The sequence below is a fragment of the Felis catus genome, chromosome A1 (genome assembly GCF_018350175.1).
Source record: "Felis catus isolate Fca126 chromosome A1, F.catus_Fca126_mat1.0, whole genome shotgun sequence".
Lineage (NCBI taxonomy): Eukaryota > Metazoa > Chordata > Mammalia > Carnivora > Felidae > Felis > Felis catus.
This window is the reverse complement of record NC_058368.1, coordinates 143,273,725-143,298,552: the sequence shown is the minus strand read 5'-3', so window position 1 is coordinate 143,298,552 and position 24,828 is coordinate 143,273,725. Positions and strand designations below refer to the sequence as shown.

The window sequence follows — 24,828 nt, the reverse complement described above, 5'->3', positions numbered from 1 at the left end:
GATTACAGATAAAGTTGCTCTTCGCGGGGTGTATAAGTGTATAAGAAAATTAATAAATCTATAATATATTTTAGATACAGCTGAATACACTGTGAAGAAAATAAAGTAAATCAAGTGGAAGGTGAGTGACTATGTATATTCTGGTATTTTATAAAGAATGCTCAGGAGGTGTCTCTCAAGAGATGTGATTTGAAATTAGAACTGAATGATGAGGAGTGTGATAATCTTGGGCATATGTGTTCCAGGTGGCAAAGGCAATGCATTTGAAACAGTCTTTTCATATTTGAAGACTAGCAGGAATACCAGAGTGGCTTTGGGTCGTGTGTTGCATATGTGGTCTGCTTGCCTAATGCCCACTGCCTTTTCTTCCTTGATGGGAGAGCTCTAATTTGGTTCAGATGCAATATGCAGGCTCAAGGGATAAACCACCATTGGTCTAAGAAAATCATGGAAATTCTGTTCCAAACTGTCAGTGATTTATTTAGACATAGGACTATAACTCAGTTCTGGCCAAGGAGACGTGAGAGGAAAATTTCTGGGGGCCTCTTGAGAATTTTTCTCTCTCATAAGACATAGGCATAAAGGAAAAAAATTCCTAAGTCTCTTCCTTTCTTTTTTTGTTTTGAAATGCTCTTTGTGAGACTGTAATACTTAGAAATGTAATAATCTAACAACCATGAGATATCAAACCAGGTTTAAAAGACAACAGATTAAGATGTCAAAGTGAAAGGCTGGGAAGAGCCTGGACCATAACGACACTTTGGACTTTCCAAACCACCAAAGGACCACCTACCTTCAGACTTCTTCTTCTTCCTCCTCTTCTTCTTCTTCTTCTTCTTCTTCTTCTTCTTCTTCTTCTTCTTCTTCATTTTAATGTTTATTTATTTTTGAGAGAGAGAGAGAGAGCAGAGGAGGGGCAAAGGGGGGGGGGGCAAAGGATCCTAAGGGGTCTCCACACTGACAGCAGAAAGCCCAATGTGGGGCTCGAATTCACGAGCTCATGACCCAAGCTGAAGTCAGACGCTTAACCAACTGAGCCACCCTCAGAATTCTTAAATAATTTGAACACTTTTATAGCTTAGGTCACCATCGGGTGGGGCTTTTGTTTCTTGCAATTAATATACTAACCCATACACTAGCAATGGAGGTATAGGGGGGTATGGTAACCAAGGTAAGAAAGACGGACAGGGGCCCCTCATGCAATACATCTTAGGCCAAGGCATGGAGTTTGGATTTTATTTTAAGGATAAGACATTTTAGCAGATGACCAAGTCAATGCAGGCATATGATAGAGATCTATCTATATTTATACATGTATTTGTATCTATATACATATTTATTATGTATAGATGAAATATAATTTGTTCTTAAAATAATAGAAAAGGTACATTGAATAAAAATATGTTTGCCATTTCCTTTTTTTTTTTTAATTTTTTTTTCAACGTTTATTTATTTTTGGGACAGAGAGAGACAGAGCATGAATGGGGGAGGGGCAGAGAGAGAGGGAGACACAGAATGCCATTTCCTTTTTAATTTTTAGAGAAATTACTATTTAGAACCAGATTAAAAGAAATAAAAGGTCTTATAAATTCCTCATGAAATATCTTGGCTGAAAATCTCAAAGGTTAAGAATCTTCACTTATGTCTGACCTCTTATGCTTGGGAGAGCCTTAATACAGTTTCTAGGTATTGCTTCTGCCCTTTTTAGTCATGTCAGAGTCTTTACCAATTATGTTCTGCTTCAGAGAGTTTCCAGTTGCCATCTTAAGCCCTTATCTCCCTTTGAAAGTCCCCAATTTTTGCCTCAGCCTTGTCTCTTTGGAAAGAAAGCGACTTCCTTTTATAAGCATGGCTATCCTAAATACTTTGGGTGTTGTTTTTCTCTTAGCTAGCACCAGAAGCATCACAGAATAAGGTAGCTCATTTAAAGCATTTTCCTCATGGTTGTCCTGTTCTCCCATTCAGGAAAAAGATTATTGGTTACCATGGCAATCAGCTTCCACAGCATTCCATTCCAAGTAAACGCACAGGTATAGCACAAGCTTTTACTCAACATTCTTTACTGTAGCTCTCTGCAGATCTGCATATTTTTTCCAGCCTGTTCTCGGTAACTGCTGTTTAGAACAATCAACCTGAAATTAAGCCAGGTAATTTTCTCGAAGGCACCATATCCCCATCTATTCTAAATATTTTAAAAATTCACACATATAGTTGTGCAATAATTTTCTCATAGCACCAAACAAAAACTTTCTGGTGTGTTCTTTAATAAGTCTGGGATTATATTTACATCTCTTTAACCATTTTTAGAAAAAAAAATAATGAATTTACAGTCAAAAATCAGAGCAAAAGATAGTTTTATGAGATTATCTCCCATGTGTTCTAAATCATATCTTTCCTGAAACTAATTCTCTAACTTCCCTCCCTCCACCACTCCCAAGGCCTCTGATAAAAAAAATGCACAAACTCATAAGAATAAAAAATTTTCCTTAACCCACCATTATATCCTGGAGATGCCAAACCATTATATCCTTGAACCATTAACTACCCTGGTTTGGTTCAGAACATAATTAATAATAAAATAGGGTTTTGAATAGGCCAAACACATTTTACTGCCACCCAATGTCCGTTATATTGTGGAGGAGGTGGGATGACTTTGGACGATGAACTGGATAAGCTCTGTTTCCCTACAACTCTGTCATTCTTTTTTATTATTACTTATTATTACTTCTAGTCTTTGCTAGTTATTTGGTTTCTTCATAACTATGTGGCATAAACCATGAATCTTGAGACTTCTTTTGTTTGCTGAACTATCTTTTCATTTATTATTTCTACTATGATTTTATTTAAAGTAATACTGGTATTTTGGTAATTAAAAAGAGAGAACTTAAAAGGGAGTTGCTATTACCTAATGTTAAGCAATTAAAAATAAAATCTGGCTTTAACCATCTTTCTTACAAAGTCTATCACCTAGGTGTCTTTTCATTGAAAAAGACATATCTCACACCCAATCTATGAACACCCCATTGAATATTGCCATCTCCTATTAAGGGCATGGAAGTAAATTCTGTAACTAAAACAGATGCCTTCGCCTACAGGTTCTAAAATCAGAGGGTATTCATAAACCTCTCCACAAATTTTCAGAGTGTAGTGGGAAACAGGAACTGTTAGAAATTTGAAACTCTACTAAAGTACTTTTTACCTCTTCCGGGAAAAGAAAATATATTACTTTCTAGGAAGCTCGCTACTTTAGAAAACATACAAAGCAATCCGGGTTGGAAATTCACTGTTAGCATTTGGGTTACATCAGCTTGGTTTTAGATGATATTTATTTAAAAATTTTTTTTAATGTTTATACATTTTTGAAAGAGAGAGAGAGAGGGGGAGAGAGAGAGAGAGAGAGAGAGAGACAGAGAGAACAAATGGGGGAGGAGCAGAGAGAGAGAGGTAGACACAGCATTCGAAGCATGCTCCAGGCTGTCAGCTCAGTACCCAACTCAGGCCTCGAACCCACGAGCTGCCATATCATGACCTGAGCTGAACTCAGATGCTTAACTGACTGAGGCCTGCCAGATGATTTATTTTACATGGAAAGCCATAGAATGGTTCTCTGACTCTTCTCAAAATTGTGTTGAAATTGTTTCAAGGGAGCAGAAAAGTACTTTTATTTATCTATTTTTAATTATTTTTTTTAAATTTTATTTTTTAAATTTACATCTAAATTAGTGAGCATATAGTGCAACAATGATTTCAGGAGTAGATTCCTTAATGCCCCTTACCCACATCCCCTCCAGTAACTATCTGTTCTCTATATTTATAAGTCTCTTATACTTTGTCCCCCTCCCTGTTTTCATATTATTTTTGTTTCCCTTCCCTTATGTTCATCTGTTTTGTCTCTTAAAGTCCTCATATGAGTGAAGTCATATGATATTTGTCTTTCTCTGACTAATTTCACTTAGCATAATACCCTCCATTTCCATCCACGTTAGTTGCAAATGGCAAAATTTCGTTCTTTTTGATTGCCGAGTACTACTCCATTGTATATATATATACCACATCTTGCTTATCCAGTCATCCATCGATGGACGTTTGGGCTCTTTCCATACTTTGGCTATTGTTAATAGTGCTGCTATAAACATGGGGGTGCATGTGTCCCTTTGAAGCAGCACACCTCTATCCCTTGGATAAATGCCTAGTAGTGCAATTGCTGGGTTGTAGGGTAGTTCTATTTTTCGTTTTTTGAGGAACCTCCATACTGTTTTCCAGAGTGGCTGCATCAGCTTGCATTCCCAAGTACTTTTATTTTTTTCTGATCAGATACTTTTTCTGATACATAAAATGTTTTACTTATTCCTTTGAATACACAAACATATGTATTCCTCAATATACTAACCCCATACCAGCTAGAAATAAAAATTGACCAACCATTGGTAGATTTTTTTAGGTTGAGGACAGAGGCCAACATTAAATAATCACATAGAATCTGAGTAATTACATCACGATGCACAGATTTATATAGAAAAAAAAGTTGCTCTGAATTTCAAGTCGACAAAAGAAGAAAGAGACCATGGTAGCTTTGAAAAGTAGAATCTCTAGTGAAGGGTCAGCACTCTAAAAGCAGGAAAGCAGCTGACATGCTGTTTTGACAGTTGGGTAAAGATGAGGGGGAATAAGATAGGAAACCGGAGGAAGTTCTGCTAAAAGGGTAGAATGAAGTGTTTGAAAATGGTAAAGTGAGAGCTCTAATCTACATGGACTAACGGAAAGAGCAGGAAAGAGAGAAAAGTGATTTAGTACAGATAGTAAATAGTTTGTGGAAAGATTTTATAGAATAATAACTTAATTTGTATTTTAATTTGCAAGTGCCAAGGGGACATTATTTGAAGAATGACAGTTTTATTGTTTTAACATTTTACACATAAGAAGCTACCATTTATCTGAAATATAAGTCAGTACCAGTTTCCATTAATGTGATAATATATATTAGACAAATTGGCAAGCAGGGGATTGTTCTTGATTAACCTTTGTTATAACCTTAACAAAACTACTTTCAATATTTCAAATTATAACATCATGATTTTATAATATGAAGATAAACAGAAAGCCTAATTTCGTTGCAAATTGGTCCTAACTTTTTTGGCTGGTGTCCTTTAATATCAAGCTTCTAACTTGATTAAGAAAATGTAAAAGCAAAACCCTGGAAAACCAATTTCCTTAACTAGGAATTATGTGAGTAGTTTAACATTGAAACATGCTTAAAACATACATGATAGAAATTGTGTAGAGTTTTATCTCCTTTTATTTAAAACAAATGCATGGATATCCATTTATAGCTCTCCCAATAATCACTGTAGGTTGGTAATCTTATGTTCTGGATTTTCCAGGTCACTTCAGATTTCAAATATTTTGTCTGTTGTCAAATGATGTGTATGGATTTTAGTTTGGAAAACATGGTCACTGAATTTATAGACCAACTCTGAAATAGCAATGGCCTTTGGCATTATGCAGTAATTCCATATCTGGGTCATGATTATCAAATTAAACCAAATCAAACTTCATTATTCGAGTTTACCCAATACTCGAATAATAAAAGTAAGGACATTTTAAAACTTTGTAGCTATTTGCAATTTGAAAAGCATTCATAATATGATTTATTATAGACACAAACATACATAAACAGTAAATCTATAAATGGCTACTCACCCTTGTCGTATAGGAAATGAAAAACAACATACTTAAGTGATATTGTAATTATATACTCCATGGCCAAAACTAAAGAATAAAAAATAATCTGAATGAACCTTTGTTAATATTAAAAAGAATTTGGTAGTCTTTCTTATTTTTAAAGTCCATAGACTGGAATTCATATTCTTGATAAACTGGAACCGGGAGGGTATACTGGCATTTGCTACAGATATGACAATAATTACGAGTGAGCTTTTAAAGATTGTCTCACTACTCTGTGCCAAAATGTTGCTGTTCTGCAAATGAAAACATTTAGATCATTTGACTGCCTTCCCTCCTCCAACCTTAATTACCATCCTTTATAACACTGTACCGCTTGTTCATAGTTCTGCTCTTTATTCTTTCGTGATGTGGGTAACCACTAATTGGGGGGGAAAAAGTTTTAAAGTCTACTATGTTCAGAATGGCATTTAATAACTCTTTCAAAAATTAAGATGCTTTTTCCCAAGTCTTGTTGGAAATACATCTACCACCAGTGATCAGGCTCTCCTCCCACATTTCCGTGCTAGTTGAAACTTGAGAAGCTTGGGGATGCTGCGAAAGGTGGGAGTGGGAGATAGGATATCACCCGCTTGACACTTCGGCACTATTGCTACGAATGATTCACTTGTGTTTGGCACATTTGTTGCAAGGAAATCTCCTCCCGCCGCTTCCTTCTCGGAGCTCCTCTAGGGCTGTCTCCTGTGCTTTGGCCTTTAAGGAGAAGCGAGAGCAGGTGGGCACAGAGCTGCTCACCGAGTCCTCCTCCCCCTGCTCCTTCCCTAATTTAGCAGTACTTCCGGCCGCGTGACATCATCCCCCGCACCCGGGTGACGAGAGCGGCGGGTGACGTGTGTGCGGAGAGGAGCGCGCTGACGTTGCTATTTAAAGGTCCTCCTGCGGGGAGGATGGAGACACAGCGCGAGCACCTGGTGTGGGGCGCGGAGGAGGCTGTGGCGGCCGGGAGCGGGGCCAGGAGACAGCGGAGGAGCAGAGCGCACGGTCCGCCCGCCGCCCGCCACTAGGGGAGGGGGGGGAAGGACGGACTGACGGACCTGCAGGCCGGACTAGCTCCCCACGAGGGCCGTCTCGGCCCCTGACCACCAGCCTTCCCGCCGCCTTCGCGGCTGCTGCTTCCTCTCCCGCCGCCCGTAGGGCCCCGCTGGGCCCTAGGGACGGGTCAGCGCCCCGGCCCCCGACGCCTTCCCGCGGCTCAGAGGCGGTGGCCGCCTCCCGCTCCCTCCCACGAACGGGGGGAGGGACCGCTCTCGCCTCCGGTTCTCCCCGCCTCCTCCCCCGCCCTCCGCAGCCCGCTCCGCCGCCGCGCTCTGCTCACGCGGGCGGCGCTGACCCGGGAAGCAGCGCCTTCAGCTCCGCGAGCGGCCGGTGGAGGCGGAGGCAGCGGCGGGCTTCAGGCCGCCCGGGCCGGCGCTGCTCTGCCGAGCGGGAGCTCGAGGCCGGCGGAGGTGGGCGGTGATGGAAGCGTGAGGAGGCGGTGGCGGGCCCGGGGACTGTGAGGCGGCGTGTGGCGGCGGCGCGGAGCGTGAGAGGCGAGGAGCGCGGGTGGGGGCGCTGGAGCAGCGGCTCTCCCGCGGCTTCGAGCCCCGCTCCCCTGCCCGCGACGCGGGATTAGCCGCCCGCCCGTCGACCCTTCAGCTCAGTCCAACGCCGCTGCTCGGCCCGCCCTCGCGCTGGGAGCGGGTGCCGGGGGCAGCGTGGGGCTTGGCTCTCTGATTCATTCATTCGCCGCCGCCGGCAGCCTCAGACCTGCGGTGCTCCGAAGAGAGGAGGGAAGACGGGCAGCCGCGAATGAAGGGCCGGGCGCCAGCAGGGCTCCATTGTGCTCGGCGGCGCGAGGCGGGAAGGGGCTGAGGGAGGTGGGATCGGGCCCCCTCCCCCTGCTCCCCGGCGTGCGCTGCGCCCCCAGCCTGCTGCCAGCCTGGAAATGGCTCCGTTTATTCTCCTCGGGAGAATGAATCGATCCTGCCCAGTCTTCTCTTCCTCCTCCCCACCTCCTCTCTGCTCCGAGTCTTAGGAGGGGAAACATTTAAAAGACAGATTCCAATGTGGAGTGCCGTGCACATCGCGAGCTGTTGGGTTTGCACTTCGAGGAGATTTTTCTATCTAGCTTTTTCTAACGTGAGCGCAGGGAAGCAGTGGCATGACTGCTTTTAGGATTTTTATTTTCTCGTAGGGATCTCTGTAAAGTGCACGTCGCATTGGGTTACATGCTCCACCCCCAAGGGAACTGGTGTGGTGGAGAAATTTGAACCCGCAGCCTTAGTAGCACCAAAAGGCCGAGTTACCTGGCTCTCCCCGAGTGTCTAGGAGGACATGAGCGAAATGACCACCGAACTCGTTTTTTATAGGACTCGGTGAAGCTGGATTCTGCGTTTGCGACAGACACGTAGACTCATTTTGTGGAATAGAGTTGACCGTTGTCTCCTCCGCGCAGCATTTTAACTCTAATAAGCAAATGCCACCTCTGCTTGAACGTTTTGGTATTTACGAGAGAGAAATCCTTTTACCTAAGGGAACTAATTGAATTGTCAAGCACCACTGAAATACCTCCAGAAAAGGATCTCGGGGGGTGGAAAAGCAACTGCGAAATAGCAGACGGAGAAATTCCTTTGGAAGTTATTCTGTAGCAGAAGAGCAGAAACTTCAGAGCAAGTTCTCATTGGGCAAAATGGGGTAAGGACTTTTGTGCCTAACGTAGCTTTGAATCTGTTTATGTGTGTTGTTGAGCGATGGTGGTGATTGTGTTTTATGTTTTCAAACAAATTTGCCACCTTGCTAAGCTGGTTGTACATTAAAAATACGGGTTTGTTAACCTGTTAATAAGGTATTTTCATAGAGTGACCCCGGAGGCCATAAGGAGGGAACATATATACATAATTTTTTTAAATTTTTGATAATTTGTAACCAGAAGAGAGTTCGATTAGTAATATTTAAGAAGACAGCATCTTCTGCCCTTTTACTGGTCAGCCTGCTGCATCCGTTTGTAATTAAAATCATACTGTCTTAGGTTTTGTTGCCAGGGTCTTTGAGAGAAAAGTACTGCGTTCTCTCAGTACTTTGAGAATAATCAGTTGCACAAAGGAACAATGGTAAAGTAATGAGTGGTTGGACTTTAGTCCTTGAAAATGATCCAGTGTAAATGATTGCCTCCACTGTGCCCTCTGTTTTGCCCTTGAATATCCAAAGCTAACATGTAGAATTGATTTATTGGGGCATTAAAATGAAAATCTGAAATTCTTACCTATGTGGTCTCCACAGTGCCGGTGCACTTAGTAGATCTGAGCTTCAAAGGAAAAATCTTTTTGTTGAAAGAACTTGTTCGCTTTTTCTGTTTTTTGCTCTAAAGCTCAGGTTTTCAGTTGATGTTAACAGTGTCAGATCCACACCTTCTTTCAGTACCAATGTCAACCAACAGTGTGTTTTCCAGCCTTTCGTTAACTCTTCACACAGTAACTTGATAACATGACTCTTTGTAATGTAAGTCAGAAATATATTAATGGAGTAATGATGAAGTCATGTCATTGACAGATTGTCCATGCTTTTTGTCAAAGAGGAACTTCGAGAATTTTCCTTCTCTCTGTAGTTGAATAAACCCAGCTCAAGTGTAGTTAAGAGACAGGAATTGAAAGAATAGACCAAAATTTATTGTGACAGTTGAGGGGTATGTACACCTAAACTTTATTTTTTGAAACTTTGAGAGGAAAGTTCTTAGATAGTACTACTTTTTGTTGTTGTTGGGAGTTAGAATTTGAAGTTTATTAACTTGAACAAGTTTGAAAATGTAGAACATGTGTTGTAGGGAGTTCTTTCTTCATCAGGAATTAATGAGAGTGATAATTGTTTTTAAAACTTGAGTGACAAGTGATGAGAATATATATAACTTGGATGATTTGAGGTAGAGCTAAGCAATTAAAATACCTTATTCTATTTTAGTACTGCTATTCGTAACTTGGTAATCTGAGGCAAATTACTTAACCTCTGTGGACTCTTACTATCTGTAAAATGAAGGACTTAGATGATAAGTTTTAACGTTTTTTTCCAGTCTGTACAAATGAATTATTTTCATTTTCTCCTGTGTATTTTAATTACTAGCTGGTTTCTTGAAGTAGATCTTTCAGATGGAGACATTATTCTCTCTAAGCAGGTTTTAAATATCAGCTAGAAAATAATGGCATTTAAAACTGGGATGAAATGCGCCAATTTTAATAAGAGAAAATGCAGAAAAAGACTGCTATTTAAAACCTTTGAAATATGGCTTCCTTGAGAATCTGCAGCTCTTGTGTCTAAAACATGTCAGAGCAAAAAAAAAAAAAAAATCAAGTGACAATTTTTCATGTTGAAGGCTGCGTTCTCTAGACTGTAGAGTGGTAGCATCATGGAAGAAAATCGGGTTTTCCACAATCTTTAAGCTGCATGAATGCTTACCTTTTTACCAAGAGAAGTTTGGGATGAACTTCCTACCAAACGGGCTGGTATTTAAACTATTAAAATAAGCCCCCCCCCCCCCCAACATGACACACATTTTTGCTAATTCAGTGTAATTACATTTGCTTATAAACTGATTTATTTGTCCTTTTCCCAATAAAGTTTTAGAAGTAGACTGGAGAGGAAAAGGAGTGTTTTTGGCATTAGTTTTCTGAAAATCTGTGTAGGGCTATGATTATTTCCCATGGATAGTGATCTGTTCCATCTGAGTTGTCAAGAGAGGATGGACAGGTAGAAGAGAAGAGCATAGAAGAGGCATTTGTGGAAGTTTCCACACGTGGTAGGTGTCAATATCCGTTAAGTGTTTGTGGAATAGGTATAGTCTCCTGTATCTATTTAAACCAAAAGGAAATGGTGTTTTAAATGGCCTTTAAAGTCTTCTCTGGGGTAGTCCTAAATTACCTTATTTTGACAAGTATATAAAATTTAATACTGTGGTGAAGGTATTTTTGAATGTTAGTTTTTAATAAGAATTTTTCTTTGCCTCAATTATGGCTATAATTGCAAGTCTAGGGGCAAAGTTTAAGCAGAAAGAATATTTTTAGTTTAAAAAAAAATTTTTTTTAATGTTTATTTCTGAGACAGAGAGAGATAGAGCATGAGTGGGGGAGGGACAGAGAGAAAGGGAGACACAGAGTCAGAAGCAGGCTCCAGGCTCTGAGCTGTCAGTACAGAGCCCGATGCGGGGCTCGAACCCACAAACTGTGAGATCCTGACCTGAGCCGAAGTTGGATGCTCAACTGACTGAGCCACCCAGGCGCCCCTGAATTATTTTTAGTTTTAAACAAAATGGGTGATTAGGCAGAAAACAAACTTGGCTCCTATAATAGTAGTTTGTGAACCACTGTGGAAATGGAAAAAGAACAGCTGAAAATGACAGTTGCCAGAGTCTGTCAAAATATCTTGGATGCTGCCCGAACTGTTTTTAATTACAGTGAAGGCAGTTGAAGAATTGGTTTGTGAAATAGGTGCATCAGACCCCTAAAAAGTAGAGCATTCATGTGTGTAAAATAAAGTCTGGAAAAAGCTTCAAAGCTCCAGTGAGGAGTGCCTGTTAGGTCCAGCCCCCAAGTCATCCTCCAAGTAGTATCTCCTAATGAGAGCAGTGAGTCAGTAGCTATTTCAGAACCATTAGAGGAAGCAATAGAAATTAAGGAACTGCAACAAGTTATTTCATGCCACCTTTTGTTTTGCTTAGCTCATATTGACAACTTAGTGCCATCAACAAGGGAATAGAGAACCTCCCCGCCGCCCCATTTAAAGTTATTTATAAAAATGTGATTCTCCGTGCTAATAAGGTCCGATAGTGCTATTCTGATTTGTCTCACCTGCTTCTGGGAACTTCTGGAAACCATCTTCTCTGGCTTTCCCCAGATAACTTCCTGGAAGCCTGAAAGTGGGTGCTGCTGATTGCAGCCCGAGGAGTCCTTTCTTGGCTTAGAGAGGAAGCTGACCCCTCTTTCTCCCTCAGGCTACTGGGTGCTGCTCTCTGGGTGCCGAGGCAAAAACGTGGAAATTCTGATCCAGCAGTGCAACATGAATGGGCTTGGCTGGAAAGGCAATCGCTCAATCATTACTAACATCTGAGAAGTTAGATGCACGTCCTTAATTGTGTATTGGTTCGTCTTACTAATTGTGAATCCCTAACATGTGGCATGTTCGGCAGCCCAGTGTTGGTGATACAGAAAGTAATAAAATGTGCTCCTTCCCTCAGAGAGTTTATAGTTTAGAAGTTAGGAAGACAGCCAAATTAGAAAGTACAGTGAAATGTCTAAGGGGCCCTGATGTAGGGCATCTTAGGGACACAAAATATGTGTGCGTGTAGCATTAGCTGCTGAGGGAAGGATAAAAAAGCTATCGTAGAGGTGTAAATAGCTATTAAATAATGAAAGAGAACAGGTGTGCCTTATAGACAATTGAGAAGGCATTCAAGGCAGAAGGAACAGTGTGATTGACAGTACTGAGACCAGGAACTGCAAAAAAGTTTGGCTTCACAAACTCAGCTCTGTGGAGTGTGGTAAGAGATAGGCCCAGAGTCTTATGCAGGGGCCAGGTTAGAAGGCCTTGTAGACCAAACAAAAGCCAGTGTATTTCAAGGTTTTTTGGGGCATTGACCCATTATAGTAAGATACACATTTTTACCTCACCACCTAGTGCGCTCATATTATAAATGACAAAATGTCACAAAATAATGCCCTTTGTTTGATGCACTGTCGTATTTTCTAGTTTTAAGAAAGAATGACATTTGAGATCCAGTAAGTTGATATAACAACCCAGTGATGATAACTGGTAATTCGAAAAACACTGCTCTTGGCTATGGGAAGCACTAAAGGATTTAAAGCAGAGTAGTTACATGAAGGGTTGGGTAAGTAGGATGAAAAATTAGTTTTAAAAACCATTGAAATTTTGGTTTTGTTTGTTAGGTCCTGTGGAAACACTAAGCTGGAGCAATGAACCCTAGCTAGTAGGGGAAATGGATGGCTGAACAGGGCCTAGAAAATTCCAGGGTGAGGGGAGAGGAGGGATGATGATGAGTTGTATGCAGTTGTCTCAGTGGGACCTTTTCAGGATTAGGGCATTTCGTGTGCAGGGGTAAAAATATAGGAATTGGCATGATATGTTTGTTCTTTGCTGAGCTGCTCATTCAGATGGGCCTTGAAATCTTGAGTGTAGAAGTTTAAAAAGGACTTTCCAGCTAACATACAAATTGCATGGAAGAGTGAGAACATGTTCCCCCAAGCAAGTAATTAAAGAATATTTGGAATTGTCAGTGATATTGCCTTATAAGCAAATAGATGTTTCTTCCCCTTCCAGTTTATTAAAACATAATTGACATATAGCATTGTATTACTTTAAGGCCCACAATGTAATGATTCAACACATATACACATGTATACTGTGCAATGATTACCATAGTAAGTTTAAGTTAATATCCTTCGTCTTATATACTTACAGATTTCTGATGAGAAATATCATCAGAATAGGTTTATTTTTTAATATATTAATGGCATAATCCCCCCCCCCCCATTAAAATTTGAAAGAACTCATTTTTTTGTTAGGTATTTTTCAAGGTAACATATACATAGACAAGATGACCCTGGCTCTTTCAGATGTCCTTTTCCCTCCATCTAAACCTATTGTTCCTTATAGTCAAGACTTGTAACTGATTCTTTTTTGTTCTGATTTCATTTTATCCTTGTGACTTCATTCCTTTTTCTCTTGTCCAAGGGGCAGGTATAATCACATGGACTCTCAGGGTCTCTCCCGTGGCCCCAGTGCATTTACCCTCTTGAAAGTGCTGGAAAAAATTTAAGGCCATTCCTACTCCCGTCTCCCTAAACTACTCCTGCAGTTTCCCCCCTACTTCCCAGCTTCAGTTTGCTTCAGTGTCGGATTGGCAGTGCTCATCTGAGTGCCTACCCTCCCCAACGCCCCTCCCCCCCACAACCAAAAAAAATTGGAGGAGGAGGACTTTGCTTTTCCGGATTTGGTGGTAATGGGATGGGAAGGCCATCCACTCTGGACTGAAAAGTAGCAACATCTCTATGTGGGATAACAGTGTGTGTTAGCATGCCAAAATGAATATTATTTTTTAGATTTACAAATAAGATATTTTATAATGTCTTTTTAAAAATTAGATCCTATTCTACAGTTTTAAAAATGAAAAAAAAACCCTTTTTGAATGGTTACTTATTTAGCACGGCAGAAATTGAGAAAAGGAGAATCAAGATTATGGTACTTGAGTATTTAGACAAAGCAATTAGTGGGAATGTATAAACTAGTGAGGGTTGGTTACTTTAAGTTTAATCTGCATAAATTAATTTTAGGGAGGAGCAAATACTAGAGGTGGGATTATTTGGGAAACAGAGTGGATGTAGTATATGATGTTCTTGGCTCTGACCTGAGGTTTTTATAAGAACTAAAGTAGTGATTATGAGGGATGTCTGGGTGGCTCAGTAGGTTAAACGTCCAACATCAACTCAAGTCATGACCTCACAGTTGGTGGGTTTGAGCCCTGAGTCCGTCTCTGTGCTGACAGCTCAGAGCCTGGAGCCTGCTTTGGATTCTGTGTCTCCCTCCCTCTTTCTCTCTGCCCCTCCCCCCTTGTGTGCTATCTCTCTTTCTCAAAAATAAATAAACATTAAAAAAAAAATAAAGTAGTGATTATGAGTAGCATGTTAAGATGTGATTATGTAATTCTCAAAAACAAGATGTGTTATGTCATTTTGATTAGTTATGTAGACGTTAATCCTTTTTAAAAACATCCTTATTAATCCTATTTTTATTTAGTTCACTTGTAACTTTCTTTTCTTTTTCTTTTTTTTTTGATTTCCTGTCTCTAGAACAGAATTACTAAACTTTGACCACAAACTTACACATCTGTCATGAGGAAACAAGTGTACACAAAAACAATCCTTTTCAAAATATATATACATAAAGGAAGTGTTTAGGGGAGCTCTTAACTTTGGTTCAGCAAAGTTTATTAATTTAATAATTTTGAAATGAAGTCACAATGTACATCAGACTAGTGTGACTTTTCTTTTTTGGGATTAAAGGATTCTGAAAGTTGGTTTAGGCTAATTACCTGAAACATTATGCATGCAATTAAAGGATTGAACAAAGAAACTGTCTTTATAAATAATTTGTAAACTTAGTTTAGTTTTAAGTGATCAAATGCCTCAGTGAAAAGATGATTGAATCTCAAAAGGTCTAACCTCCTTGCTGCCATATGATTTTTATTTTGTTCAGACCTCTGGTGTTTAGTTGAAATACTTATTTTTACTTACTGGATTGTTATGTTATTTAGAATTCAACTCACTGGACAAAAGAGTAAGGGAAATGAGTTACAAATATTTAATTTTTCCTGATAGAAATTTTAAGTGACTTAAGACTTTTTTGAAACGTGTGTGTGTGTGTGTGTGTGTGTGTGTGTGTATATATATATTTGTAATGTTTATTTTGAGAGAGAGAGAGAGAGAGAGAGAGAGAGAGAGAATGGACGTGGGTGGGGAAGAGGCAGATTGAGAGAGAGAGTGACAGAATCCCAAGCAGGTTCCACTCTCAGTGCTGGAGCCTGACAACAGGGCTCAGTCCCATGACTTCGAGGTCATGACCTGATCCAAAATCAAGAGTCAGATGTTCAACCGACTGAGCTACCCAGGTGCCCCTGTATATAAGATGTTTTAAATAGATTTATATCTCAATTAGTAAAGATTACCTTTAGTTTAAGGAAATGTGCAATTTTTTGTTTGTGTTGCATCTTTGTAATGCCTTGTGATCTGTGGCTTATACAGTAAATTGACCCTGTTTTATAAGATTCATTATGTTCTTGTAATAAGTGAGATTTTCCTAGAGATTTTCCTCTGTTAAGTATTGAAAAATTGAGTGCTTTTGGGGCATTGTAAGATTTCGGACTCATTAAGTATCTTCATTTCAAAAGAATCTCCATGTAATAAGCAGTGTTTATGTAGATTTTAGCCTGCCTGCAAAGAATTGAGATAAAATTTCCAAATCTTACTGACCAGGCATTGCAGGAGTAGGTAAACTTTGTAAAAGCTGATCATTCAGTGGTCTTCAACCTGTAAATAAAAGCATATAGTTAAAATCTTAGTTTTTATAGCATACCTCCATATTCCATAAAATTAGGACATTTCACTATCACTCTCTGTTAAAAGAAGCAGATTTATCAGTGAACTTCTCGTAATTGTAGCCTGATTCTCCTTTTCCCATCCATCATAAATAGTACACCTTTGGTCATTTCTGTGCTCCCTAATAGCTGAGTAAAAGAGATGAGATCGATAAGAATCAATGCTGCTTGTATTAAGCAATATTTTTCAGAGGAGAAGTTGAAATTACAGACATGGGTATATATACTGTCTTTTTCATCCACTTGTATCAGTACATCTCTCAACAACTTGGGTTTGAGCTGCGTGAGTCCACTTACAGATTTTTTAATATAAATACAGTGCAGTATTATACATGTATTTTCTCTTAAGATTTTCCTTTTTTTTTAGGTTCATTTCTTTTATTTTGAGAGAGAGTGCGAGCCGGGGGTGGGGAGGTCAGAGAGAGAGGGACAGAATGAGAATCCCAGGCAGGCTTCACACTGTCAGCGTGGGAGCCCAATGTGGGGCTCAAACTCATGACTGTGAGAGGATGATCTGAGCTGAAATCAAGAGTTGGATGCTTAACCGACTGAACCACCCAGCTGCCCCTTCCTTATGATTTTCTTAATAACGTTTTCTTTTTCCTCTCTTCACTGAAAGAAATAGTATATAATATACAAAGTGTGTTAATTGACTGTTGATGTTATCAGTAAGGCTTCCAGTCAACAGTAGGTTATTAGTAACGTGTTAGTGGAGTCAGAAGTTATAAGTGAATTTTTCACCGTTGAGGGAATTGGCGCTCCTAACCCACATTGTCAAGGGTCAACTAACTGTATTTCATTTATTTTCCCATCTTGTTTTAAAAAGTTTTTAAAGGGGCGCCTGGGTGGTTCAGTTGGTTAAGCGTCTGACTTTGGGTCGGGTCACGATCTTGCGGTTTGCGAGTTCAAGCCCCGAGTCGGGCTCTGTGCTGACAGCTCGGAGCTTGGAGCCTGCTTCACATTTTGTGTCTCCCTGTCTCTCTCTCTGCCCCTTCCCTGCTCATGCTCTCTCTCTGCCTCAAAAATAAATAAACATTAAAAAAATAAAAAAAAAGTTTTTAAAAATCTCACTTCACTGTTAAGTACAGTTTAGAATTAATTTTACAAGGACATCTTTCTAGTGACCTTGCAAAGGAAAAAAACAAAAATATTCTTTCTCATGAGGTTCCCCCTTCACTAATGGATTGTGAACCCAAAATGGCTTTTGTGTAGCTAAAAGAATTTTAAATGGGTAGAACTAACATTTGACTTAGTTAAGCCCTGAATTTCACTTATATATAACTGTCTTGTCTCTTTTAAGGTAGGCCACTGGAGGAAGGCAAAAAGTTCCTCTTTTCTTTCTTGTATGAGAAAATAAAATTATTTATAAAATACAAACATTTACCAATTGAGTCAATCTTTTCCCTTCATAATAAAATTTACCTTTCTACTTATGCTAGCTTTCAAAAAATCACCTTAATCTCTTAGTAGCTACTATTAGCTTTAAAAAACAAAAGGTTTGCTTTATAGATATTTTCTTTTAATGTTCTTCCATAAAACATGAAACATTTTCATGTTATCTTTGAGGGTTTGGCGCTAGTTCCTCAAGGCAGAGAGCAGTTGTAAGAATTGAGAACTTTGTATAAAATTACCAAATAAGAATTAGAAATTAAACACAAACAACTGCCAAGGGACCACAGATACCAAAGCAGCTTTCATTACTTTCTTTTTAAGTCATGTTTATCATGTCATGTGTATTGGCACATCTGGATCCGTGTGTCAGAGTCCAGAGGGCTGCAGACAAGAGTCCATGACTTCCTCCCTCCCCTTAACCCATAGAAGGGAGGAAATTTGTTCGTGTATATTTTTGTTTTTGTTTTGAAAGAGAGCATGCACACATGCTCAGGGGAGGGACAGAGAAAGAATCTTAAGTCAGTCACCGGCGGGCTCCATTTCCCGACCCATGAGATCATGACTTGAGCTGAAATCAGGAGTCAGACATTTAACCAGCTGAGCTACCCAGGCACCCCATGTCCCTGTGTTTAATAGGAGAGCCTTACTAGAAATGTGCTGAGAGCCACAGCTCTGGTACATATGTCTTGTGAGTGCTATATATTGTGTTTGCTAACCGTCTAGTTCATAGTATAGCATGCAAGTGCAATGTAAGTTGAAAGGATCTGGGGAAAATTAGAATCCTTTTTCCATATACAGAAAATCCGGATTCCTAATAGCAATTAGGTATACAGTTGGATGTACCAGTTATTTTTCTGATCATTTTTCTAGGTAAATTGTTGGTTCTTTTTACTTTCACATTTAAGCATGCCTCAATCTTACTTTATTGTCTTTCTGTTTTCATTTAAGCATTTATACGAAGTTCAGGAGAGCTATTCTGAATAAGGCTTTTTTTGTGAGTTACAATTTTCTGCCCTAGTTATTTTCAGTTTCCCCCATTAGGCTCTTAATAAGTCTCTAAGAAATTATCTTAAGTGGATTTGACTATAAAAGAACTCCAAGTGCTCATGTTAGAAAATTTCTGTCAGTCTTCACAGAAGGTAAGTCTGTACATTACTAAACATATAGGACAATTACTTTGAACCTCTCAAAATATTTGAGTGTGCTTAGCCTGTCCCTTTATCTTTATATGCTTCCCTTTTGCAAAACTGCCATTTTCTCTCCTGGGTTGTTAGGAATCTCTGTCACGTGGATTTTAACATTAAAATTCATGTGCTTTGCGTAATCACCCTGCCAGCTCCCAAGATGTTTACAGAATGAGGATTCTACCTACTCTTGTTTACTCAGTACTGCCAGGGATCTGTATACATTCAGCTGAATGGGAATACTCCCAAGCCATCCTTAAACCCATCTTTGTGTTAATTTAAAACAAACTATTCTAGATCTCGCAGGCTGCCTTACTCAACTGATAATATATAGAATTTTAGTTGTCTAATTTTCATTGTTGCTTTCATTGAATACTCTATGAATGCTGAATTGATACTTATATTAGTGTGGGGAAAAGAAAAAGGCATTAATGAGAATATTACTATTTGGTTTTCTTTGGTGACATATTAGTATATTCTGAGTCATTAGTATATAATTGGTAGTTAAACTGTAGGCTATTTGTATGGTAGGAAGCCAGCCTGAAGAATGTTTTCAAAGATGGTACAGTGGTCAGTTAGAAACCAGGGTGCCAAACTGTATATTCTCTGTGGCCTCGTCTATATAAAATATGTTCTGTATATACATAAAAATACTTGAAGAAAATTCCTTAAAGTGCTACCATGTTTATTTTGGGGAGGTATGATTGTGAATTTTTTAATTTTTTTTTTTTAGTTTTTCTGAATCTTTTAGCTTTTTCTGTGAAGAATCTGTTTTTATATTTTTTTAAGTGTTCATTTATTTATTTTGAGAGACAGAGAGAGAGAAAAAGAGTCCCAAGCAGGCTCTGTGCTCACAGCAGTTGCGGGTCTTAATTCCACAAAATGTAAGATCATGACCCGAGCCAAAATCAAGAGTTGGACGCTTAGCCAACTGAGCTACCCAAGCCCCCTGAATATATTAAGTTTTTAGAACTTCTCTTGGGTTATTAGGGTGAGGGCTGTTTAAAAAATGATAATATCTACAGTACAAATTATCAGAATCAGTCACTGTTCTTACATATACTTAGGTGTTTGACCCAGTTTTAGCTTACCTTTATTTCATTTGTCTTTAAACAATTGATTAAGGAACTAGTTACGCTAATAGCAACAATTGTTTCTTGTTTTTCAGTGTAAAGAGTTTTTGGAGTGTTAGTACTTATCTACACCTCGTGTGGGTAAGGAGAGAGAGCTCAAAGGGAGTTGTGACTTACAGGAGGTTATGCCGCCATGAAATGGCAGAGTGTGTCCCAGCTCCTCCAGCTCCTCAGGCTCCTATCATTACTTCGGAGCATCCTAAATCGATGCTCACCTACGTCGTGACTCATTTAGAGAGAGGTTTCTAACCCCTCATAGTTAAAAGAAGCATTCTAATTTAGTGGAAGCTTGGTATCTTAGTGATGAGTTCATTAAATGTATCTTGTTTTCCTTGTAGATGGTATGGAAAGAAACTACATTCTAATTTTAGTGTAATTAAATCTCTGCTCATGCATTAAATTTTGAATTCATTGAAGTGTTTCTCAGAAATGATTTGATGTTATTACATGTCCATGGTTTATATAAAGTTTCCAAAGTTCACTTTAAATTATAAATTCCATCAGTCAAAGCCCTGTTAGCCACCTCTGTAGTTACTGGGCAGATGAACCTTTGAAATACTTAGTCAGGGTCTACTTTTCTGAAGATTTCAGACCAGGAACAGAAATCTTGGGGTGGTATGTTGAAACACCTTTCCTAAGGCTTCATGCTGGACCAGGAAACCTGTAAATGGTTGGGTAACATATTGTACATGTTTGAATCATCATGAGATAGCTATAAGTTACTCACTTGCCTGGAATTTGTAAGAGAAGAGTGGACCATATTGTATCCAGATTTTAAATTATTCATTATAAATTATTTTTTCTAGATGTCAAATTCAAATGCTGTCATTGGCTGGGCAGAAAAATATGTGAACGTATGAGGTAGAAGGCAGTAGGGATTGATGAAGATGGTGGGAAAGTGAATAGAACACATCCTGCCTAAAGTCGTTCATATCCAATTTCTTCTAAAAACCCTCTGGTGAGAGAAACACATCTGAAGCCTAATACATTAGTTATTTAGCAAACATTTTTTTAAGCTTCTGCCAGGTGCTAGTGACTAATCTAGGTTAGATATGGTAACTTTGGAAATGCTTTACGTCTTGACCAAAGAAGGAAGACCAGAACGTAGTAGGGAACTGGCAAAAATTGACATTAGATGAATGGTTCTCAATTTTCAACCTGTATCAGGATCACCCAGAGGGCTTGTTAAAAACTGAGATTGCTGGGCTTCACCCCCAGTTTTTGATTCAGTGAGTCTGGGAGTGAGTTTCACAAATTTGCTGTTCTAACAAACTCCCAGGTGATGCTGATGCTGCTGGTCCTAGGACCTTGCTTTGAGAGTCGTTGTATTTGCTAAATGAAGCTGACACATGTGAGAAACTTTGTAGCCATATGAAAACTCAATTCTTGAAGCTTTTGGTTTTTTTTCTTTGCAGTTTGCAAAAATTAAAATTCTGAACTGAGGGGAAATCCTTGATTTTTTTTTTAAGCTAAAAGATCCAGGACAACTTGAAACTGCTCTCTATCTCTTTAAACCTGCTTACTTTCAGCAGTACTGACCAGTTATGTGTCTTTCTTATTCAGAGTTAATCCTGCTTTCTGGTATTACTAAATGTATTATTTCTAAAATTACTTGAGCCTGCTTTGACTCCTGAAGTTTTTGCATTTGGAGTATGATTTCCTTTGAAGTTGTGTATTCTGCTTAGATACCCTTAAGTTTGTCAACATGCCATAGTTTTACATTTCTATTGCTGTGTGACAAATTACCACAATTTTAGTGGCTTAAAACAATGTACATTTGTCTCACGGTTTCTGTGAGTCAGGAGTAATTGGATCTTCTCAGGGTGTCACAAGACAGCAGTCAAGGTGGCAGGAACTAGACACATTATGGATCTACATTATCTTTAAAGCTCATGTGGTTTTTGAGTGAATTTGTTGCCTTGCAGGTGTAGAACTCAGAAGCTGTGTCTTTAAGGCCAGGAGGAAGAACCCCTTTCCAGTCCTTCAACTTCTTTTAAAGGACTCACCCAAATAAGTGAGGGTCCTAAGATAACCTCCCTTTTGATTAACTGAAAGTCAACTGATGAATGACCCTATCACCTCTGTGATACCCCATCCTATTCAACCCTTTTACCACACTCAAGGTGAAAGTTTTAGGCAGAAAGCATCCGCCAGGGGGCAATAATCTTGGGGCCATCTTAGAGTTCTTCCAGCCACACCATATCATGTATGGATGGATGTTAACCAAATGGTCAAATGCCTCTATGTCCGTTCCAAGTTTTTTTTATTTTTTATTTTTATTTAAAAAAATTTTTAAATGTTAATTTTTTAGGGAGAAAGAGTGTGAATGGAGGGAGGGACAGAGAGAGAGGGAGACACAGAATCTGAAGCACGCTCTAGGCTCTGAGCTGTCAGTTCAGAGCCTGACATGGGCTTGAACCCATGAATCATGAGATCATGACCTGAGCCGAAGTCGGAGGCTTAACTGACTGAGCCACCCAGGGGCCCTGTTTCCAAGTTTTTTTTTTTAACTAAAAAAAAAAAAAATCTATAGCCCTCTGTACTCCTGATGCAATATGGACTAGGTACTCTTTAGGCATACTATGTAGTTCTCATCCTAAACCTTTCTCTCTCTTTATGCCCATTTATTTATTTGCACTGTATCTCCTGGACGCTGTTTTCTTTCTTGGTTTTACTGAAGCTCGTTTTCCTGTGGTACCTGAAAATGGCTCAGTGGGAGGTGAATTTTGAGCCATAGTATATGTGAAAGTGTCTCCTCTGAATCCTCCTTCTTTTTTTTTTAATTTTTTTTTTTCAACGTTTATTTATTTTTGGGACAGAGAGAGACAGAGCATGAACGGGGGAGGGGCAGAGAGAGAGGGAGACACAGAATCGGAAACAGGCTCCAGGCTCTGAGCCATCAGCCCAGAGCCTGACGCGGGGCTCGAACTCACGGACCGCGAGATCGTGACCTGGCTGAAGTCGGACGCTTAACCGACTGCGCCACCCAGGCGCCCCTGAATCCTCCTTCTTTTATAATTGAGTCTGTATCTCTAGATACAGTGTGAGGGCTTTTTTTGTTTGTATGTTTTCTTTTCTTTTCTTTTTTTTTTTTTTTTTTTTTTTTTTTTTTTTACCATTTTGCTGTTTAAGTCTCTGTTGGGCTGTTTCAATCTGGTTAGTTTCCCTAAATTTGGGAGATTTTCTTCTGTAAAAAAAATTTACCTGTACATTTTGTCTTCTCTTTATGAATTGTCCATTGGTTGGATGGTGGACTTCCTTTTTGTCGTTTCTACCATTTTTTTCCCCTTTTAATCTGCCTTCTGAGGAAGTTTCCTTGACTTCCAGCTTCTAACACTTCTTTTTTTTTTTTAAGTTTATTTTTATTTATTTTGAGAAAGACCTAGAGAGCAATCTAGAGAGGGGCAGAGGGAGAGGGAGAGAATTCCAAGCAGGCTCCACACCGTCAGTACAGAGCTGTACCCAACGCTTGAACTCATGAACCCTGAGATCATGACCTGAGCTGAAATCATGACCTGGATTTTTAATTTCCATATACATTTTAATTTGCAAACCATCTTTTTCAGTATCTTATTTGAGGAATTTTATGGTGTTTCATAGTTTTGTTTTCTGTTTCCTAAATTACCTTTTTTTCTGTTCTTTTTTGTTGTGTTGTGTTTAGTTCCTATCATGTTGGAAAGTTTCCTGAAATACCTGGTGATCCTCATCTATGTATTGGAGATATTGAAAAGCTGATTCAAAGCTCTTTGTGACTTAGTGAGTCATGTCATTAGTGAACTTCATGTTAAGCATTTAGGTGGTGGTCTTCTTGGGTGGTCCCCAAGTGTCAGTAAATAGTCTCTGTTGGGCCCTTTCAATCTGGTTAGTTTCCCTAAATTTGGGAGATTTTCTCTTTAAAAATTCTGAGATTGTTGTCTGAGATTGTTCACTTTATCCAGAGAATGATCTTCCACTATATATAACTCGTGGCATTTCTAGAGCAAGGTAAGTATTTTCTTCTCTATGTACCTATATACTGTATGTACCTGTATAATCTGAATACCACATAGGGGAGGGCCATGGTTTAGTTTTCTGGCTTTCTTAAGAGAAAGTGTTAAGACACTCCTGTTTTAGGCCCCATCTTTGTCTCCTGCTCTTGGGCAAGGTTGTTGCTGGACTGTGGAGGGAGTGGGGACTCTTATTGCTTCGTTATTTAAATTTTCAATCAATTCCCAATTTTCATCCTATGCCTTATGCTCTGTTCTGCATCCCATTGCCTGTAAATTCCACAAGTTCATTTACTAGTTCCCTCTTTGCAGGCAATTTAGTTTCCTTGCCTTTGCCAAGTCAAGTACTATTCCTTCTTTTAAAATTACATCTTTCAAACCATATTCGAATTACTTGTGCACTGGTGTCACTTCTGTTCTTTGGTGTTATGGGTTTATACTTTCTTTTCCCTTCACTTATATTTTAGTGGGATTTCAGAAAAGGAAGATAAATGTATGCAATTAATTTGCTATGTTTGACCAGAATCACTGAGCCTTAGCATTTTAATTTATATAAGTCGTTTTTTAGAATGTGTTGACACTGTTGGTGGTTAATTGATTAGAACTTTGTAAATGATAAAGTGTTGGCTTTCTAAAAATCTCTCGCTGTTACCAACACCTGAAAACTCAATGCATGATGCAAACACATCTCAAAACAGGAAAAGTTAAAATTGATCATCAGCCCAAACCTCAGCAAAACAAAGCACTTACTCTTTCAACTGTTTCAGGTAACTAAGGTGTTGCTGTGGTTTTTTTCGTACTACTGTGCCTCTTGAGCACTTGTAACAAACATAACACACTTAATTTGTGTCATGAATCATGCTAGGCACTGTCAGTACAAAGATGACTAGACAGCCATGTAAACAAGAAATTACATTACTGCTGTAATGTAATGCACGTGTCTCTGACAGACCGAGAAGGAAGTGCCCACCTCTACCTGGGAAGGTCAAAAAAAGCTTCATATAGCAAGTTAGGTTTGTTTTGAGAGATGAGTTGATGGGGAGGGTGGTCAATGGGAAGTCAGAACATATGTGAGTGGATATTAGGACATTTCAGGCAGAGGGGTGGCATACGTAGAGCCTCACAGGTGACACATGCTAGTTAGAAAGTTACGGTAGGTGCACCTGGGTGGCTCAGTCCCTTAAGCGTCTGACTCTTGGTTTCAGCTCAGGTCATGATCTCACAGTTTTGTGGGTTCAAGCTCTGCGCTTACAGTGCAG

At 39.3% G+C, this 24,828-nt stretch overlaps 2 protein-coding genes across 4 annotated transcripts in view; both read left to right on the top strand.

Annotated features, from left to right (window-relative positions):
* Positions 1–2,019: 2,019 nt before the first annotated feature.
* Positions 2,020–24,828, top strand: part of HOMER1 (homer scaffold protein 1) — a 142,952-nt gene continuing 120,143 nt past the window's right edge. For 2 of the 3 annotated variants that reach the window (XM_019835915.3, XM_019835918.3), the window contains exon 1: positions 8,271–8,415. In XM_019835915.3, coding sequence (XP_019691474.1) covers positions 8,411–8,415 — 5 coding nt within the window. In that variant the 5' untranslated portion in view covers positions 8,271–8,410. Of the gene's footprint in view, positions 2,148–8,270; positions 8,416–24,828 lie in introns of those variants that run through there. The other variant, XM_019835916.3, reaches the window with a different exon arrangement.
* LOC111557751 (translation initiation factor IF-2-like) lies at positions 6,341–8,271 on the top strand. The gene is made up of 3 exons (XM_045034083.1): positions 6,341–6,528; positions 6,613–7,187; positions 8,091–8,271. The coding sequence occupies exons 1-3, from the start codon at positions 6,341–6,343 to the stop codon at positions 8,264–8,266; spliced, it is 939 nt and encodes a 312-aa protein (XP_044890018.1). The 3' UTR covers positions 8,267–8,271.

Bases quoted from the DNA above. Each gene is read 5' to 3' on its own strand.
- LOC111557751 (XM_045034083.1), top strand. From the start codon at position 6,341: ATGATTCACTTGTGTTTGGCACATTTGTTGCAAGGAAATCTCCTCCCG. The intron at 6,529-6,612 runs GTGACATCATCC...TGCTATTTAAAG, and splicing joins TTAGCAGTACTTCCGGCCGC to GTCCTCCTGCGGGGAGGATG. The intron at 7,188-8,090 runs GTGGGCGGTGAT...CGTTTTTTATAG, and splicing joins GGAGCTCGAGGCCGGCGGAG to GACTCGGTGAAGCTGGATTC.